Source organism: Salvelinus sp. IW2-2015, linkage group LG26, assembly GCF_002910315.2.
Source record: "Salvelinus sp. IW2-2015 linkage group LG26, ASM291031v2, whole genome shotgun sequence".
Lineage (NCBI taxonomy): Eukaryota > Metazoa > Chordata > Actinopteri > Salmoniformes > Salmonidae > Salvelinus > Salvelinus sp. IW2-2015.
In genome coordinates this window covers 8,864,465-8,885,604 of record NC_036866.1, presented here as the reverse complement: position 1 = coordinate 8,885,604, position 21,140 = coordinate 8,864,465, and the positions used below count along the sequence as shown (strand labels likewise).

At 42.6% G+C, this 21,140-nt stretch overlaps 2 protein-coding genes and 1 non-coding gene across 3 annotated transcripts; 1 reads left to right on the top strand and 2 right to left on the bottom strand.

Moving 5' to 3' along the window:
- Positions 1 to 957: 957 nt before the first annotated feature.
- On the bottom strand, positions 958 to 15,192 carry LOC111952854 (thimet oligopeptidase-like). The gene is given in 15 exon segments (XM_070435102.1): positions 958 to 1,553; positions 1,813 to 1,949; positions 2,100 to 2,228; positions 2,399 to 2,585; positions 2,940 to 3,141; positions 3,589 to 3,709; positions 3,712 to 3,771; positions 9,321 to 9,491; positions 10,523 to 10,658; positions 10,985 to 11,142; positions 11,465 to 11,567; positions 11,803 to 11,910; positions 12,475 to 12,623; positions 13,872 to 14,078; positions 15,061 to 15,192. Coding segments are annotated over 15 exon segments (2,043 nt in total). The 5' UTR covers positions 15,074 to 15,192; the 3' UTR covers positions 958 to 1,391.
- LOC111953121 (small nucleolar RNA SNORA16B/SNORA16A family) lies at positions 11,295 to 11,420 on the bottom strand. Its single transcript, XR_002875818.1, has one exon. It is a non-coding gene; the product is annotated as a small nucleolar RNA SNORA16B/SNORA16A family (small nucleolar RNA).
- Positions 15,193 to 15,237: 45 nt separating the features above from the next.
- LOC111952852 (small glutamine-rich tetratricopeptide repeat-containing protein alpha) lies at positions 15,238 to 21,042 on the top strand. The gene is made up of 12 exons (XM_023971797.2): positions 15,238 to 15,346; positions 15,987 to 16,135; positions 16,267 to 16,370; positions 16,455 to 16,545; positions 17,312 to 17,411; positions 17,589 to 17,693; positions 17,808 to 17,943; positions 18,030 to 18,092; positions 19,508 to 19,545; positions 19,708 to 19,923; positions 20,103 to 20,225; positions 20,369 to 21,042. The coding sequence occupies exons 2-11, from the start codon at positions 16,036 to 16,038 to the stop codon at positions 20,212 to 20,214; spliced, it is 1,065 nt and encodes a 354-aa protein (XP_023827565.1). The 5' UTR covers positions 15,238 to 15,346; positions 15,987 to 16,035; the 3' UTR covers positions 20,215 to 20,225; positions 20,369 to 21,042.
- Positions 21,043 to 21,140: the final 98 nt, after the last annotated feature.

Sequence of the window (21,140 nt, the reverse complement as noted above, 5' to 3'; positions counted from 1 at the left end):
TATTCTTACGACAGTGTGTTGTAACAGTCATGGCAGCGAGTGTAACAGTTGTATTCTTACGACAGTTGTTGTAACAGCTTTAGGAGCTGAGTTGTAACAGTTGAATTCTTACGACAGTTTGTTGTAACACTTTATGGCAGCGAGTGTAACAGTTGTATTCTTACGACAGTGTGTGTAACAGCTTTATGGCAGCGAGTGTAACATTGTATTCTACGACAGTGTGTGTAACAGCTTTATGGCAGCAGTGTAACAGTTGTATTCTTACGACAGTGTGTTGTAACAGCTTATGCAGCGAGTGTAACAGTTGTATTCTTACGACAGTGTGCTGTAACAGCTTTATGGCAGCGAGTGTAACAGTTGTATTCTTACGACAGTGTGTGTAACAGCTTTATGGCAGCGAGTGTAACAGTTGTATTCTACGACAGTGTGTTGTAACAGCTTTATGGCAGCGAGTGTAACAGTTGTATTCTTACGACAGTTGTCTGTAACAGCTTATGGCAGCGAGTGTAACAGTTGTATCTTACGACAGTGTGTTGTAACAGCTTTATGCAGCGGTGTAACAGTTGTATTCTTACGACAGTGTGTTAACAGCTTTATGGCAGCGAGTGTAACAGTTGTATTCTTACGACAGTGTGCTGTAACAGCTTTTGGCGCGAGTGTAACAGTTGTATTTCTAGGACAGTGTGTTTAACAGCTTTATGGCAGCGAGTGTAACAGTTGTATTCTTAAGCGTAACAGGTGTGTTAATCAGTCTATAGGCAGCGGATGTAACTTCAAGTGAAAGGCTAGAGCCTCATTTTATCAGACAGGATACTGAATCTGTCAGAGATACTGACCAAAATGAGTTTGAGGTCCCATGCTCAAGGTACAGTACATATTGCAGCTCTGCAGAAACTGGAGAGCTACTTCTTCTGAGAAAACTGACAGAAGTCAACAAATGCCGACAAAAGGGTCAAGTCAATTCTTTGTTAGTGTATTTTGCTCTTCCTTACTTGAATACAATTGCAGTTTAAAATATACCTCCAAACTCAAAACACAGCACAAAAGGGGGGAAACTGGGTGATATTGCATGCAGAGCAATCTTTCCCAACCCTGGTCAGTACACATTTTTATTGTAACCCTGGACAAGCACACCTGATTCAACTCATTTAGGGCTTGATGATTAGTTAACAAGTTGAACGAGGTGTGCTTAATAAAAATGTCTACTGTTGGGATACTGGAGGACCAGGGTTGGGGAACACTGCTGTAGAGCAGCAGAAACTGGAAATTCTTCTCTTTATCAATTCTTGTCTTCGTCMTTTTTTMTTMTTGTTGAAAATGGAGGTCCCTTGTGCCCATGTCCTAAGTGTATGATTGGTTGGGGATGTTRACGCTGAGCTGGTTGTGATTGGTCAACAGGCACATGGAGTGTCCGCCTCCAGCTCAACCGTTAGTCCTTTGCTCAGAAGGAAAGCTTCCTGCTTTGGCTCCCGCCCTAGGAAGTTCTTCAGCATCAGTTCAGCATCCTCCGAGCCTCCGGGCTTCAGGATAAAGTTTCTGTAGTCAAGCCCCACCTGGGAGAGATGGAAAAAGATCTCGGCATCAAACAGGAGGCCATTTTAGCCAAAAAACAATTACATTTCTGCCATGGTGAAATCATTTGGAGCTCAAAAACCAAAGTCAGATGACATGACTCCAGTCCTGGAGGGCTGCAGGCAGTCACTGCTCACTAGCATCAATYACCAATGACACCTGATATAAATTACTAGATAATAGCTGAAGATGGTCAAGTGTAAAAACAGCATTGTAAATAACTAGCTCAGCTGTGCCAACCTTTGGGTTCATGATGCCCTCCTGCTTGAAGCGGGCGTAGAACATGTCCATGGAGTAGACCTCGCTCCAGAGGTAACCGTAGTACTGGGCGTCATAACCACCTGCCAGGTGGCCAAATGTGGCAGGCATGTTGGTTCCTATGGGCACAATGGCAAAGAGAAAGGATTGTTTAAAAGCTGTGACAATGACCATAGGAGTTGGCAAGATGYCACAAACATATCTGGGACCAGGCTACCAAACTACAGCTGTGATGGTGGTCTGGCTCACTGGTTGAGGTTGTCTCTGACCTGAGGATGCGGGCACACCCAGGATCTCCTGGCACAGCCGGGCATACTCCTCAGCCGGGTCCAGGCCATTCTTGGTGTGGAGTGCCTGGTCCACCTTGGCCAGGACAATCTGACGCAGGTTAAACAGACCTGCATGGGAGGGAGAGAGTTAACACAACACACTGATACCTGTAAACCAGGTAGTTCATCAGGAGTCTGGTTGGTGACCACAGCTGAATAACCCAACCTCCAGCACTGGTGTACAACGTGTTAAGGGGTGTTCTATTAAGGAACCAGGAATTTTTTTTGTGGTGACCCACCCGTGTTGGCCAGCCGGGACTTCATGAGTTTATCCAGCAGGTCGTCAGGGATAGGGGCSCCCGTCTTGTAGTGTTTGGACATGCGCTGCAGGGGCTCTTTCTCCCACACCCAGTTCTCCAACATCTGGGAGGGTGCCTCCACAAAGTCCCGCTCCACGTGAGTCCCGCTGAACATGGCAAAGTTCGCCTGGTAGCAGCAGAGACAGAAGAGAGACGGGTATCTGTTAATAAACAAATCCTGAGGTGTAGTAGATTTAAGTAGTTCATATCAGTCTGAATAAAAAATATCATYCATGTATAATATGAAATATATATTTTAGATTGAATGATCAGAGGAGGACAATARCCTCTCTGGCATTAAAGTGACTTGTAAGAAGTCCTTGCTTACAAAGTATTTTAGGTTTATTTGACAGGAAATATAAGAAATAAAAGCCAGAGTGGGAAATATATTAACCATCACACTAAAATGCCTTTARTCAGACAAACATTAATTTCAGTGCACAGGAACAGAACAATGCTGTATACTAGTAATGACACACACCTGAGCGCAGAGCTGGTGCATGACATGGCCAAACTCGTGGAAGTAGGTCTCCACCTCGTCATGCTGCAGCAGGGAGGGGGCATCYGCCGTGGGCTTGCTGAAGTTGGCCACCATGGCTGCCACCGCCATTTGGCGGGTCCCGTCCGACAGCAGACAGCCGGGCTGCAGGCCGAAGCAGGCAGCGTGGCCGTACTTTCCCTCTCTGGGGGGGGGGGGGATTTTTAAATCCCACACAATCACTCCATGACTGTTAAACATGACTGGCTAAATCTGAGTTTTTTTTTATTGTTCCCTCATTATGTTGATGAGCAAAGGTGAGCTCCTTCTCTATTTTGATTGCAGTTTAACTTCATTTACAAAATGAAACCGATAACTCTGCAGAGCAATGAAATACAGATTTCTTCCCCTCCAAAAAAATTACAAAATCCTTATAAAAATAAGAATATATCAAACAATTGCTTGCTTTTCATGTTTTTGATGTGAATATTGATGTGTATAGTGTTTGATGTGTATACAGGGGGCACTGTTAAAGAGACCTTGGTCTCAGCATGATTCCCTGTTAAAATAAAGGCTAAATAAAATAAATAGTAAACCAAAGGCGGCCATCTTTAAAATCCTTTTCTATCTCCTCTGCTTTCCTTCGACTCACCTTGGGAAGAGGTCCAGGTAGAACTGGCCCACCACCGTGCCCGAGGTGCGGTCCTTGACGCAGTAAAGGGTGACGTCGTCGTGCCAAACTGGGGCGCCCTCCACCAGATCAAAGGTGAGTTGAGCAGCTCCTGTAGATGTCCAACAGGCCGGGTCACCACCTCCATTGGGAATACTCTTTCAGCTGTTCTGTGTCCACCGCGTACTGGTCTCCTCCACCTAAAGGGGGCAGAGCAGAGGAAATATATTTAATTAAACACTTCAACTGTATTTATACCCTCAGGGCAAATAAAAACCACACAGCCGAAAGGTCAGCTCTACCGCGCAGTAAAAAAATTTATTTTTATTATCACAGTAATTATTTTGTTTACATAAATATACAAAATACACACATATACAGTGGGAGAAGAAGTATTTGATACACTGCCAATTTGCAGTTTTCCTACTTACAAAGCATGTAGAGGTCTGTAATTTTTATCATAGTATCATAGAGACGGAATCTAAACAAAAATCAGAAATCACATTGTATGATTTTTAAGTAATTAATTTGCATTTATTGCATGAATAAGTATTGTATAAATCAGAAAAGCAGAACTTAATTTTGGTACAGAAACTTTGTTTGCATTAGAGATCATACGTTTCCTGTAGTTCTTGACCAGTTTGCACACACTGCAGCAGGGATTTTGGCCACTCCTCCATACAGACCTTCTCCAGATCCTTCAGGTTTCGGGCTGTCGCTGGCAATACGGACTTTCAGCTCCCTCCAAGATTTTCTATTGGGTTAGGTCTGGAGACTGGCTAGGCCACTCCAGGACCTTGAGATGCTTCTTACGGAGCACTCCTTAGTTGCCCTGGCTGTGTGTTTCGGTCGTTGTCATGCTGGAAGACCCAGCCACGACCCATCTTCAATGCTCTTACTGAGAGAAGGAGGTTGTTGGCCAAGATCTCGCATACATGCCCCATCCATCCTCCCCTCAATACGGTGCAGTCGTCCTGTCCGCCTTTCCAGAAAAGCCATCCCAAAAGAATGAATGCTTTCCATACCCCTCCGCCTCTTCACGGTTGTGATGGTGTTAACTCTAAGGAGTGGTACTCGATCCTTCTTCTTCCTCCCACAACACACTGGCGGAGAGGGGAGTTTAGATCCAATAAATGCTCTATTTTGTGTTCTCATCGAGACCAAAGACCTTCTCCCATTCCTCCTCTGAGTCCATCAGGATCGGTTCGATTTTGCAATACTCAGACGGCCGTCTGGACATCGCCTGGACTTGCGCAGGGGGACCTGTGCGTGCAAAGACTGTAGGATATTTAATTCCATGACGGCGTGGTAGGTGTGTTACTAATTGGTTTTCTTTGAGACGGTGCGGTGCCCAGCTCTCTTCAGGTCATTTTGACCAGGTCCTGCGTGTTAGTTCTTGGGCCTGATCCCTCACCTTCCCTTATGCCATCATTGCTCTGATCCCAATCGCGAGGGTCCGATAGTAGTGATGCGGTAGTGCGTTGCATTGGAGCCCAGGACCGAGTGGTGACCTTGGCACGCGTCATCGTGTGATATCTTCTTCCATTTTCTTAATTAATTGCTCGTGCCAACAGTTGCTTGCCTTCTCTCACCAACAGCTGTCTTGCCTACTTGTCCTGTAGCCCAACCCAGCCTTGTGCAGGTCTCTTAGCAATTTATTCTCCGCTGCATTGTCCTCCTCACAGCTCTCGGTGGTCTTTGTGCCATTGATGGAGAGGTTGGGAGTCCTGCCCTTTGATTGAGTGTTGTGGACCACGGGTGTCTTGTTATGACCAGGGTTATGACGATCCCGTTGTTCAACAGGTGCAGTATAATACAGGTACATGGAGTGTAGGCGAACCAGTGAGGGCTTCCTTTAAAGAAAAACTAACAGTCTGTTTGAGAGCCGGGCAATGTCTCCTTAACTGGTTGGTATGTATCAGAACAATACTCTATAGTCATGGCAAATAAGAAGTGGCGAGAGATGAATTACTTAAAACATTCCATACAAAATTGATTTCTCAGATTTTTTGTTAGATTCCGTCTCCACTATTGTTGAAGTCCTTGGTACCTCTGATAGAAATTATTCAGACCTTTCTTTTTCACATGCTTTTGTAAGGTTATAGGAAAACCTGCAAAATCCGGCAGCTCTGTATCAAATAGACTGTTTTTCTAACCTATAAGGGCCAACATGTATAACCATGACCTACAAGTCATCTATTTAGGCAGTAGCAGTACAACATAGTTTATGATTATCCGCCTCCCAGCCTTCCATTCAAAGGGGTCCTTTCTTTATATTTGTACTATGATTTTTTGGTGTGTTTCTACATTTTGACACATAGTAGTGACCTGCCACAGAAGTTTATCCTCTTGAAACGAGATGATGAAATAACACACATGGGAATCATTTTAATAACCTAAAAAGTATTAAAGCATATCTCTCTAACCAGATTGAGCTATTTCCTTGAAGAACTCTTCAAAAGAATGCCACCCACTTTGCTTGATGTACAGCTTTACGACTCGACTCAAGTACACATGCGGTAAATGCCATGTATTTCCCAATGTGACCCACTCCTTGTTAAAAGCTCACTTGTGGGAATTTCTTTCCTTCTTAATGCGTTTGAGCCAATRAGTTGTGTTGTGACAAGGTAGGGGTGGTATACAGAAGATAGCCCTATTTGGTAAAATACCAAGTCCATATTACAGCAAGAACAGCTCAAATAAGCAAAGAGAAACGACAGTRCATCATTACATTAAAATATGAAGGTCAGTCAATCCAGAAAACTTCAAGAACTTTGAAAGTTTCTTCAAGTGCAGTTGCAAAAACCATCAAGTGCTGTGATGAAACTGGCTCTCATGAGGACTGCCACAGGAAAGGAAGACCCAGAGTTAKCTCTGCTGCAGAGGATYWGTTCATTAGAGTTAACTGCACCTCAGATTGCAGTCCAAATAAATGTTTCACGGAGTTCAAGTAGCAGACAKATCTCAACATCAACTGTTCAGAGGAGTCTGCGGGAATTAGGCCTTCATGGTCAAATTGCTGCAAAGAAACCACTACTAAAGGACATCAATAAGAAGWAGAGACTTACTTGGGRTAAGAAACARGAACAATGTACATTAGACCGGTGGAAATCTGTCCTTTGGTCTGTTATGAGATGTCTTTGTGAGACGCGAAGTAGGTGAACGGATGATCTCRGCATGTGTGGTTTCCACCGTGAAGCATGGAGGAGGTGGTGTGATGGTGCTTTGCTGGTGGCACTGTCAGTGATTTATTTAGAATTCAAGGCACACTTAACCAGCATGGCTACCACAGCATTCTGCAGCAATATGCCATCCAAACTGATATGCGCTTAGTGGGACTATCATTTGTTTTTCAACAGGACAATGACCCAACACACCTCTCAGCTGGGTAAGGGCTATTTGACCAAGGAGAGGTGATGGAGTGCTGCATACAGATGACCTGGCTCCAGAATCACCTGACCTCAACCCAATTGAGATGGTTTGGGATGAGTTGGACCGCCAAAGTGAAGGAAGAGCAGCCAACAAGTGCTCAGCATATGTGGAACTCCTTCAAGACTGTTGGAAAAGCATTCCTCATGAAGCTGGTTGAGAGAATGCAAAGAGTGTGCAAAGCTGAAATCAAGCAAAGGTGGCTACTCTGCAGAATGTAAAATGTACAGTCAGGCCAAAAGTTTTTGGAATGACACAAATATACATTTTCACAGAGTCTGCTGCCTCAGTTTGTATGATGGCAATTTGCATATACTCCAGAATGTTATGAAGAGTGATCAGATGAATTGCCAAATCCCTCTTAGCCATGCAAATTAACTGAATTCCCAAAAAAAAACATTTCCACTGCATTTCAGCCCTACCACAAAAGACCAGCTGACATTGAACCGCAGTCCAGTGATTCCTCTGGTTAACACAGGTGTGAGTGTTGACGAGGACAAGGCTGGAGATCACTCTGTCATGCTGATTGAGTTTTAATAACAGACTGAAAGCTTCAAAAGGAGGTGGTGCTTGGAATAATTGTTCTTCAACTGTCTACCATGGTTACCTGCAAGGAAACACGTGCCGTCATCATTGCTTTGCACAAAAAGGCTTCACAGGCAAGGATATTGCTGCCAGTAAGATTGCAACTAAATCAACCATTTATCGCACATCAAAGAACTTCCAGAGGAGCAGTTCAATTGTTGTGAAGAAGCTTCAGGGCGCCCAAGAAAGTCCAGCAAGCGCCAGGACCGTCTCCTAAAGTTAATTCAGCTGCGGATCGGGGCACCACCAGTACAGAGCTTGCTCAGGAATGGCAGCAGGCAGGTGTGAGTGCATCTGCACGCACAGTGAGCAAAAGACTTTTGGAGGATGGCCTGGTGTCAAGAAGGGCAGCAAAGAAGCCACTTCTCTCAGGAAAAACATAAAGGACAGACTGATATTCTGCAAAAGGTACAGGATTAGACTGCTGAGGACTGGGTAAAGTCATTTTCTCTGATGAATCCCCTTTCCGAAAAAAAGCTTGTCCGGAGAAGACAAGGTGAGCTACCATCAGTCCTGTGTCATGTCAACAGTAAAGCATCCTGAGACCATTCATGCGTGGGTTGCTTCTCAGCCAAGGGAGGTGGCTCACTCACAATTTTGCCTAAGAACACGGCATGAATAAAAAATGGTACCAACACATCCTCCGAGAGCAACTTCTCCCAACCATCCAGGAACAGTTTGGTGACGAACAATCCTTTTCCAGCATGATGGGCGGCACCTTGCCATAAGACAAAATGATAACTAAGTGGCTCGGGGACAAAACATCGATATTTTGGGTCCATGGCCAGGAAACTCCCCAGACCTTAATCCCATTGAGAACTTGTGGTCAATCCTCAAGAGGCGGTGGAAAAAAACCACAAATTCTGACAAAAAAAAACTCCAAGCATTGATTATGCAAGAATGGGCTGCCATCAGTCAGGATGTGCCCAGAAGTTAATTGACCACAAGCCAGGGCGTATTGCGAGGTCTGAAAAAGAAGGGTCAACACTGCAAATATTGACTCTTTGCATAAACTTCATGTAAATTGTCAATAAAAGCCTTTGACACTTATGAAATGCTTGTAATTATACTCAGTATTCCATTGTAACATTCTGACAAAAATATCTAAAGACACTGAAGCAGCAAACTTTGTGGAAATTAATATATTGGTGTTCATTCTCAAAACTTTGGCCCACAGACTGTATTTTGATTTGTTTAACACTTGTTGGGTTATTAAATGATTCCAAATGTTTTATTTAATAGTTTTGATGTCTTTACTATTATTCTACAATGTAGAAAACAGTAAAAAGTACAAATAKAGAAAAAACCTTGAATGAGTAGGTGTATCCAAACTTTTGACTGGTACTATGTGTGTGTGTGTATATATGGTGTAGCAATTATTTAATAGGTTTCAAGTTTTATTAGACATATGTAGGGGATACACATGGTTCCTTCTCGACAATGCAACAATAAGAAATAATAAAAAATAAGAATAGGAACATTCTAAATGGTAAATGYCTCAGTAAAATATAATAAACATTTTAGCATGAGTATAATACAGGAAGGCACAATTTATAGTCCAATATTTACACYGGGGATTGGGGGGAAATACAACAGAACAATAATCTTTGCATCCTGCAACTCTGATATCATCCCACACCGATGTATTGATGTGTTAAATAAAGCGGTGTTGGGTAACTGAGCATAACAGAGTTGTAGACATTTGTCTTTATTCCCCCTCTGCCCTACCTGGGTCATGAAGTAGCGCGTGTCCCAGGCTTGCAGCTCGCCATTGAAAGGCAGGCTCCTCTTCTGGCACTCCTTCTCCTTCAGCGCGAGGATAACCTTGCGCTCCTCCTCCCCCAGGGGCTTCAGCTTACGGGCCAGCTCCTCTGGAAAATACAAACAGTACCTTATTGTCAAAGGTACTTACGGGCCAGCTCCTCTGGAAAATACAAACAGTACCTTATTGTCAAAGGTACTTACAGGCCAGCTCCTCTGGAGAATACAAACATTACCTTATTGTCAAAGGTACTTATAGGACAGCTCCTCTGGAAAATACAAACATTACCTTATTGTCAAAGGTACTTACGGGCCAGCTCCTCTGGAAAATACAAACATTACCTTATTGTCAAAGGTACACAAAGGATATGTGTATCCTCCGAAAGACAGACACAGACGTTGGAGCAGAGCGGTGGTAACTAGTGTGTGTATTGTTTTTTGCAATGTGAAACATTTTGTGTTGTAGCAGTTGTGTTTGTTAATGCATAGTTGAGTGTGAGCAGTGCCCTCAACAAATACAATATGACACAAATACTTTGACTAAAATGGAACAGGGTGGTTACGGCCACTGGGGTCAGGGGAGTATAGGGAAGCAGCTGCAGCACACACACTTCAAAATGTTTTATTGTCACATACACCGGATAGGTGCAGTGAAATGTGTTGTTTTACAGGGTCAGCCAGAGCAGTACAGTGCCACTGGAGCAACTTAGGGTTAATTATTACATATTTTTCACGTTGTCGGCACAGGTATTCATGTGACCTTTCGGTTAGTGGCGCAACGCTCTAACCAGTAGGCTACCCGCCTTCCCAATACCTTGTTTCTGATAGWACTGACAGCAGCCTCTGCAGCTAACAATAGTAAACCACAAACAACTAGCCAAATTGTACACTGGTCAGTTGAAAATGGAACCGCGTACCATAACAACCTTTCAATGAGTTGTACGGTCCCGTGTGGCTCAGTTGGTAGAGCATGGCGCTTGCAACGCCAGGGTTGTGGGTTCATTCCCCACGGGGGGACCAGGATGAATATGTATGAACTTTCCAATTTGTAAGTCGCTCTGGATAAGAGCGTCAGCTAAATGACTTAAATGTAAATGTAAATGTACGAACTCCTTTCTCAACCCCTCCCATCTCGACCCACCTAGGAAGCCGGCCACCTTCTTGCCAGACTTGGCCATGTTCATCTCCAGGACAAAGTCAGTGTGGGTGGTGAAGCCCAACAGGGAGCTCTTCTGAGCCCTCAGCTGCACCAGCTCTTTCAGGATGGCAGAGTTTTCCTACACCAGGAGAAAATTACAGAGGTTGGAATCTGAAATGAATTCGAGGGGACCATTTTTCAGGTTATACTTGGTGCTCAGAGAAAATAAAAAATGTGGAGCTGAAACGCACTTTGTTGTCTATCATATATTTTGGCTGAAATAAACTTAATGGTACATTTCCGTGCAGCAGTCTGACTTTATTTGAGGGGGCTCAGCAATTTTCTTGCTTCGAATACTTTCTCTGGCCATTGCCGTGTTTAAATTTTTTTATTACAGTAGGGTACCCAATTCTCTTCCAATACCGGATAGTATCTCTGTCTCACAGAGAACAGACAATGGCTCACCTCTTTGCAGCGAGAGTTGAAGGCCTCCTCCAGCTTCCTACGGGTCTCAGGGATGAAGCACTTCTTCATGGTGGGGAAGTAGTGAGGGTACTTGAGGGTGATCTTCAGCTTGTCCCCGTCCTTCTCCAGCGAGCTCAGGAAGTCCTCGGGGAGACCGCCTAAAGTGCATCGTCATACATGTCAGAAGTCATACTTCTGGATTTGCTTTCAATGATACAYCCAGCGCTTGTTGCTTCTTTTTTTAAGCAATTCAATTGGAAACCTGAAAACTGGACTAGAAACAGAGATCAATTTGCTGAGTACAATTTACAGGTGTCCTTCCCCTGAATCAGTTATTGTCGAACTGCACAGCCACCGTCGGTAAAAGTYATGTTTTTGGCATTCTTTAGACCGTGACTTCTACAAAAGAACAGGGACCGCTTTGATAGGTGTCTGACCAAAGATCAAAAAGCAGACCAAATCTATATCCTGTGAACTCACCCAGCTCCTCTCTGGTGAAAACCAGACTGGTGGTGTCRTCGTTCAGGTGTTTYTTGAAGTCAATGCACAGGTTGCTAAGCTTCTTCTTAATCCTTTTGACTTCCTGTTTTGAGATCGAAGTAAGACAATGGATTGACAATGACCCTAATGATCAGAGGTAGAGCTGGGTTGAAATACTATTAGAAATCATTTCAAATACTCTAGCTGTGCTTGTCTGAAGCACTACAGGCAGGCTAAAGCAATCGCTCAGTATTGGGAAGATGGCAAATAGTATTTGAACCCAGGTCTGATCAGAGTATGAGCTTTGGAATTTAAAACCTTTCAGTAAAGTCCCTTACATTCTGTGTCTCTTTGGTCAGGTGGAGGCCATTCCTTTGACCCAGCTTGATCAGCCTCTCCATGTACCTCTTGGATTCATCAGTGAGCGTGTCAGCGTCAACCTTCCCCTGTGAGAGGACGGAAAGCAGAACTCAGCTGATGAGAATGATTCTGCACCCAGCTTTGCGTAGCCATAGGATACTTCTAAAGACAACATGATGAGGCAATAACATGTGAAAACATACAGGCCTCACCTACTGAGATCCTATCGGTACATCTCAACAGGCCAAAGGGCATTTTCCCCTTCTTTATTAGTCCTGATCGCTCAACAAAGTATTTATCAGCTGTACTGATCTGATGAAGTAGGCAGATGAAAGCAAATCCACTGAGTGTGTTTTCAGATCAGTTTTCATCAGTCAGACTGCAGATGAAGAATAAATAAAGAATAAATAAAWWGTTTTTCTTCCCCTTAATAGCTTGTACCTCACAGATAACTACTTTATTGAGGAAAAATGTACTCACTATGACTGATATGTGGTTGTCCCACATATCTTAAGATGAATGCACTAACTGTAAGTCGCTCTGGATAAGAGTGTCTGCTAAATGACTAAATGTCAATGTAAAGAGATGAGGACAGGAAGCCACTTCAGACTATTGAGATGGACCTCCTTTATTGACCTCTTCCTCCTCACCTCCAGTGCCACGATCCTCTGGTAGACGTCCTCCCTCATGCTCATCTCCACGTCAAACTCGGACAGCTTCTTGTCGGCGTCGGTGCTYGCCGTGCGTACGTCCTTGGAGGAAGACACGTGCTGGGGGAAGTCCAGCATATTGCGCTCAACTGGAATAACATGTCAAAATGCAAGAGTGAGCAGGTATTATGAGTGTKATTTTCTTTGCAAGTGATTTTTAGTATTATTTAAAACAGGGAATCCCCCTGAGAACTTACAAAACACGATCATGAAAAAYACATTCCTCACTAATAGAGTAATCAAGTGTATCATGATGCACTGTATCATGACGATGATTATATTTTGGGCTTTTTCAGTGCTCAAAATTATTTCGTACTGAAAGAGGGGGACTCACCTCATCCTTTACCAATGTGTAACACCCACCTYTAGTTTATAAATCCAGTCTAATGTGACCATTTTTTGCTTGAAACATAAGCTCAGGTTTTGGGGAATGTGCATTGTGATGAAACAGTTAATAAAAGGCCTAAAATGATGAGAGGCAGGATAGTGATAATAAAAACATGCTCTTTTGTACATTTTGTATGAGATATTTTGCTGCACCGGGTTTATAAAAGGCTACAACTGCCTGATGTAACATGTACAGCCCAGTGTCCACTGCCTGTGCCCTGGTTTCAAAACAATGCCAAAAACACTATTGTGGTGAGCATAGGCTGGTCAGCTAGTCTTTATGTAAAAAGTGCTGATTTGTCTATAACATTGCATACCTCTTTCCTGCCAACTCAGACTTTTCCCCATCGCTTACAATGGCAGTGGAATAGATGCTAGGGGTGGTTGCTATGAACTGAACTGCTGGACTGAACTGATTATATATATCTTTAGTTTTGTTTTTGTGAAACCTGCCCATCAGCTACCAACAAAGTGCATGGACTTGTTCTTTGCCCTCTTTACACAAGTATATGGTTCTACTGAACAAATGCACCAATTATGTATCAACCWATTTTTTKTTTTATTTAACTAGGCAAGTCAGTTAAGAACAAATTCTTAATTACAATGACGGCCTACCGGGGAACAGTGGGTTAACTGCCTAGTTCAGGGGCAGTTACTGGCCCAACGCTCTAACCACTAGGCTAKCTGCCGCCCCAAACCTATAGGTTCGTACATAGAGGAAATTATAGGGGAAACCTGTTGGGAAGCACTTGTCAAGTCACATACACTTAATATCCCTCCTACCATCTAATTATTTCCTTGATGGCAGACGACTCTTTAAATAACTGGAGAGGTTGACACCATATTTTCACCATACTGCTGTAACCTTAATTCAGTRATTTCAATTCACTGTCACAATAGAGGAAAGGGGTTAAAGAAAGGTGTCTTTTTGGAGTATGAGTCTCACCCACCTGTGTACTCKACCTCTACATCAGCGAGGGATTTCAGGGTGTTCTCATAGGAAACACTGGCCAGGTCCAGGGCCCCAACACAGTCATACACCTTTTTGGTCTTGTCAATAAGCTCATCTGATAGCTGATGGATTTGCTCGGGGGTCAGGTCCCAGCGCAGGCGGTTGTCAGCACACACTRGCGCACCACTGCCAGACGCCACCTCTCCTGTGGGGTGAAATAAGGAATGGTCACGAGTTGGATGGTTCGTCTTGGAAAAGGCCTAACTGCTGAACTGTGAGGAAYTGTACAGGTTATAAGGAAATAGCTTTTTTTCACTATGGCGACATTCAATGGCATTTTCTATAAACTATGCCTAGTTTCAGCATCAGCACTGCTCACGTGGTRAGAAGATACTGTGGCTGATGTACAGTCAACACTACTGTGACCGTTTTWACACCCCATAAAAATACTAGCTAGCAACAGTTCAGTGCTGCCCRTAAAACACTAGCAACCAATTGGCAGTATGCAAATGACAACCCGTGATTYTAGTAATAGTGTTGACATTTCTACTATTTACTCTATGGAAACTATGTGGATGTGCATTGTAGTAGCTAATCCAGTGATACTTTGGGGTTCAACACTGATTATCTAAAACAATTAGCTAACGCTAGCTAACTATCGTTTAATTAAATTAGGCGGTTGTCATCCTCCCTACTGAAATATATATATAGTTAGCAAATGTAAGAGGCATTGTCAGTACTGCTTACTTTGTACTTCACAAATATTGTAACATTTGGAAGGTTCATTATCAAAACGCGCCAGTGGGATTCTTGCCAATTTGTAATCACGCCTGGCTTTTGATCTAGTTGGCTAGGTAGCTAACTGAATGGGACGGATGCATGCTGTATTGGAACTAGCTAACTATCAATCGTGTTAGTGCGTGGCTAAGCTGGTTATTTAGCTAGATGCGATGAACCTGCAGAGATGTGCTTGCTTGCTACAAACAACATTTTAATAGCATGCAATACATMTTCTGTTAAATAAGGTTAACGTTAGCTAACTAACGTTAAAGCGTTAGTATACAGAAAGCGTTATCAAGTCCAGCACAGACTGACGATCGAATATGCAAAACGTTGAGTTTATTCATTTGACAATGACGTGTTACAAAATACCCAATGTAATATTAATGAATTTCGTAAAGACTCACCTGTCGGTGCCATATTTCAGAAATCTGAGAAGCAACGTTCGCGGTGAGTTTTACAGCCTGTGGTTGACGATGCCAATTCAGCGATTAGGGGTTTTGACCACTGATGTTTCCCTTAGGTACCACAGCCACAAAGTCAAAATTGGGGGCACGCACACTGACGTAKAGACGCATGCTTCAGCCTACACTGATATGACGCGTCACACATGCGACGAAAATCAACACATTTTTTTCTCCCATCACCACCAGCTAACGTTACTGCGAGGAACATCTGAAGCAAAGGCAACTGGTAAGACTAATTATTGCTAGTTAACACATTTGTATATATGTTATATCGTGTGGCATAGCTGAACGCTCTTTAAACCACATAGCTYTCTGTCAGTTGAGTAAATCGGGGTAAAGTGCTCAGAAAGCCATGTTATTGCCGTCATGTCAGTAATGCTAAGCTAGATAGCTACAATCAAAATACTAGTTAGCCCTAGTTAAGCTATCCACGTAAGTTTAACCAGCTCCTTACACGTAAACAAAATTAGCTCGTCTGTTAATGTGGCAATACACTGAGTGCTTTCACATGGCAGACCAACTGCTAGCTGTGTTAGCCGTATTAGCATTAGCTAGCAGCCGACCATAAGCAACTTACTAGAACAGTCTAGTTAGCTAGCAACGTCACCTGCCAAGTAAACTAACTAGCTTGTTAGCATGTTTGTTATTAGTTTAGGATTAAGAAACGAAACTATCTAGTCACTAGCGGACTTAACTCCACGGTGAACTTCAGTCCGCTATCGAAACAGATGGTAACGTATAGGCTTTTATGTTATGTAGCTATAATATAAATGTAGGAGACAATTAATCCCAACCWGTTGCCAGTTATTTACAGTGGATGTTGTTGTTTTTTATACCTACAACATCTCATTAACTTTCTTCTTCAGGGTCCCTCGCAATACACATTCTACTGAGAGGTTTGGACCTCAATCCAAAATGACAGACACAAAGCGTCTTGCCATCTCCATCATTCAGTTTCTTCATGATCAACTGGGCTCTGGGAGTCTATCTTCAGATGCTCAGGAAAGTTTAGAAGGTAAGTTGGAGTAAGGAAGCCAAGAGTCAGTCTGAGGAGATGGGTTCTCAGCCTTTGTTGGAAGATGGCCAGGGACTCAACTGTGTCCAGTTAGTGTCATTGCCATTCCTCAACATCTGATTATTTTCCAGTTGCAGTCCAATGCCTGGAGACGGCCTTCGAMGTCTCGACCGATGACCAGACCCTATCTGTCACTCAAACATTACCAGAGATTTTTGCCTCTGCGACACAYAAGGTAGACTCAAAAGACATCCACTTAATATGAAGGTGATTGTGGCCAATAGGCCTTTGTCTCAGATGTGTTGACTGTCTGTTGCAGCATCCAGACACCTCCCAGGTGAAAATAAACACAGCCACAGATTCCCCTACTGAGGAGGAAGTAGCAGAGGCAGAGAGACTCAAAACTGACGGTAGGACCTCCCCGTAATAGTTTGTGCATTACTCAGTCTTCACGATCAGCTTTAGTATTTTATTAGGATCCCCATTAGCTACTGCTAAAGCAGCAGCTACTCTTCCTGGGGTCCACATAAAACATGATATTACYGAACATTAATAGACAAGAACAGCTCAAGGACAGAACTACGTTCTTTAAAATAAGATCGTATGAAAATGGGCACTTATGCCTTGACATTCCATGCATTGTGTACTCATCATCATCAATGCTAACGGCTATACTGCAGCAATWAATTTTTCCCATACGTGCTCTAGTGCTACAACTGCTTTCTCTAAGCCGGCCCTGATATCCTTATCTCACAGCTCCAGTGTTCTGTCACAACACCAGAAAGAATCTCACAACATCAGGGGGAGAAAAACAGAAACAATCCCTGTCCTTATACCTTTAGCAGTCTGACTCCAATATTATCAACAGATATGAACATTCGAGTCTAACATCCTCAACTTAGTACAAACACACTGGCAGAATCATGTGTTTACCATCTGTGTCCTTCCGTCTGATGTCAATGCTAAGCATAAACATGTGATGCAAAGATGCTATTGAATGTGAAGTTCAATCAAAGTAATTTAATCCTGCTCAGTTCCCCTGATGTGAACAGATCCACATACCATACGGAACGTTGCGCTCCCTCTAAAGTTCCCATGACGTGAACTTAGCTCTCTTCAAATCTAAGGTAAAGAGCTGTTTGTAGGCCTATAATATTTGTATTTTCTTTATGGCAGGCAATGATCAAATGAAGGTTGAGAAATTTGGGGCAGCTGTGGAATTCTACTCAAAGGCTATTGCCATAAACCCCCGGAATGCAGTTTACTACTGCAACAGGTATTGACCAACAAACTCCTGAACTTGGACTCTGACAATTAGTCACACATTGTGTATGTCCAAATGCACATTTTGAGGATTTTCACGCATGTGTGCAGCTTTAGTCAAGCAATAAATTAATTTAAGCTTTTGTTTTAATGTGAAGTACTGCTAATTGTATGGAATTGTTTTTGCTAGGGCTGCTGCATACAGCAAACTAGGCAACTACGCTGGAGCAGTTCAGGACTGTGAACTTGCCATTGGGATTGACCCAAACTACAGCAAAGCATATGGAAGAATGGGGTAGGTTAGACACTAGCGTTCAATATTACCGTGGACATGGGCCAGTGTGTTGCTGCTTTGTTATTGACTGATGATTGTGAACATACATCGACTTCAAACGTCCCATGCTTCCAGGTTGGCTCTAGCCAGTTTAAACAAACACACAGAAGCTGTAGCTTATTACAAGAAAGCCCTAGAGTTGGACCCAGAGAACGACACCTACAAATCCAACCTGAAAATAGCAGAGCAGAAAATGGAGACTCCAAGCCCAGTAAGTTGGTAACATCTCAACCACAATGGAGAATACATATCAGTTGTAATATATCATTGTTGATCATGTTATTATTTTTTCTTCAGACAGGAGGAATGGGAGGAGTTGATCTGGCTGGTTTGCTCAGTAACCCTGGTTTCATGAACATGGTGAGTTCCATGAAAGCGGAAATATGTAACTTTTTGGGTGACCTGACCAAATACACATAGAAATAGGAGTTATAGATCTGTCATTTTATTTATTTTTTATTTGTACAAATTAATTAAAAATATGTTATGGCAAGACTAAATAAGGTCAGGAGTACACATTTGCTTAACAAGTCACAGAAGTTGCATGGACTCACTGTGCAATAGTGTTTAACATGATTTTTGAATGACTACCTTATCTCTGTACCCCACACATACAATTATCTGTAAGGTCCCTCAGTCAAGCAGTGAATTTGGAACACTGATTCAACCACAAAGACCAGGGAGGTTTTCCAATGACTCACAAAGAAGGGCACCTATTTATAGATGGGTAAAAAGCAGACATTAAATATCCCTTTGAGCATGGTGAAGTTATTAAATACACATTGGATGTTGTATCAATACACCCAGTCACTACAACGATACGGTCGTCCTTCCTAACTCAGTTTTCAGAGAGGAAGGAAACTGCTCAGATTTCACCARGAGGCCAATGGTTACTTTAAAACAGTTAGAGTTCAATGGCAGTGGTAGACCTGAGGATGGATCAACATTGTAGTTACTCCACAGTACTAACCTAAATGACAGAGTGAAAAGAAGGAAGCCTGTACAGAAACATGCATCCTGTTTGCAACAAGGCACTAAAGTAATGCTGCAATAAATGTGGTAAAGCAATTAGCTTTTTATCCTGAATACAAAGTGTTATGTTGGGGGCAAATCCAATACAACACATTACTGAGTACAACTCTCCATATTTTCAAGCATAGTGGTGGCTGCATCATGTTATGGGTGTGCTTGTAATCATGATTCATTCTGCTATCCACCAGKCACTGGGGGATTAATTCACCTTTCAGCAGGACAATAACCTTAAAATGCAAGGTCAAATCTACGCTGGAGTTGCTTATCAAGAAGACGGTGAATGCTCCTGAGTGGTCGAGTTACAGTTTTAACTTAAATCTATGGCAAGACCTGAAAATTGTTGTCTAGCAATGATCAACAACCAATTTGACAGAGCCTGAATTTCTTATTTTTAAGAATGATAGGCAAAAGTTGCACAATCTAGGTGTGGAAAGCTCTTAGACTTTACCCAGAAAGACTCTCCGCTGTATTCACTTCCCAAGGTGCTTTTACAAAGTATTGACTCAGGGGTGTTAATACTAATGTCAATTAGATATTTCTGTATTTCATTTTCAATAAAAGTTTAGAAATGTCTAAACTTGTTTTTAAATGAGTTTCCCACTAGTAATTATTAGTTGGCGAGGCGTTCACCTGGATTTCCCCCCCCCCAGTCGTATTTATGAGATGTCATGAATGCAGCATATGTAGAGAAGGTTAACTAAATTAGAACTCATATTGACATTGTTAGGGCTGCTTTGTCCTAGGCATCCGGTTTGATGAACAACCCACAAGTACAGCAACTGTAAGTTATCCATTAATTGTCTATCAAATACATTTATTTTTTATTTTTTAGATGTAGCACAAGGACTTTAATTGCACTCTGAGATTCCACAATTAGTTGTGAAATGTAGGGCGCTTTTAAAGTAAATGCATGTAGACCACCTTTCTTGTCTGTATTGTACAGGATGTCGGGGATGATGTCAGGGGCTTACGGGCCAGTGGGAGCTCCAGCAGCGCCTGGAGTAGGGCCTGGGTTAGGAGCAGGTCCAGAGTCAGGGTTAGGAGCCGGACCAGGGTTAGGAGCCGGACCGGGGTTAGGAGCCGGACCGGGGTTAGGAGCTGGACCGGCGGTTGGAGTAGGGGGAGCTGGTCCAGGTGACATCTCTGGTCTCATCCAAGCGTAAGTCTACCACCAGCTTTATGCACTCTGTGCCAAATATTACTTCTATATTATACCTGTGGCATCAGTGATAAAGACATGATAACATTTTAATGTGAGTATTAATAAAATGCATTGTTTTTGTGACTTGTACTTGGTAACTGCCATTCCATCACCTTGCTGTGTCCATGTCCATTTAGGGGCCAACAATTTGCGCAGCAAATGCAACAGCAGAACCCAGAGCTAATTGAACAGCTGAGGAGTCAAATTCACAGCCGGACACCTAGTGGTAGCAACGAAGAACAACCTTGACCCTCAGACGGGTAAGATTATCATTTTTAAATGGTTATGGGTTGGTCCATGTATCGTAGATTCGTACTGGGTTTTTGCAATGTCTTCTTTATTCCCCTTTACAAAGCGCACATGTAGAGCTAATCATAAAATTGTCTGCTCTCCCTTTTCTGACAGGAAGATTTGTGTGGAGAAGTGAAGACGTGTATTTTTTTTTAAATGTATGATTTGTATTATCTCCCAACTCCATGGACAAAAAGCTTTTCATCACTGAGTAATTATTGCATGTGTGCTCCACCCCCCCTGTCTTTAAGGAAACTGATCAGCAAAACCTTGCGGGAATGATGAAATTTGATAAACCTGTTGTCAACAGATATCTAGTCCGAAGTGTCTGCAATGTCACACCAGTGTAGCTCTTGGTTTAGCTGTTTATTGTTACTATTCCTTGCCAGTGAACTGTTGTCGGAACTGAATCCCCCCCCCCCCCGTGACCTAAATGCAGCTGCATCACTTGAGCTTTATCATTTCAGGTACACAGAAACATCTTGAGATTATTATGRGATGATACAGTTTAGCAGTCATATAAATTTGAGAAGCATCTATTTGTACAAAGAAATACTCGTTGGCAGGGATGGTATCTAGAGTACTGTCAACATTATGGGAATATCAAATGAGCATATCAAATAGGACCTATTGGTGTCCTCTGTAATCCAGGAGTTGTTTAAGCATGATACACTGTTTTTTGTTATTTTATAATGGGYATGTCAGTGTTACACTTTTGTTTTTGTCTAACATGGGTGGCTGWCTGTTTTTGTTCACAATCTTTGATTAAATCATACTAATAAATTAGCCTAACATGTTTGCTTGATTTTTAAACCCATGTGTTATTTCAATTTAGGAAATTAAATTGWAAATTCCATTTAGAAAATATATTCATGAATTGAAAT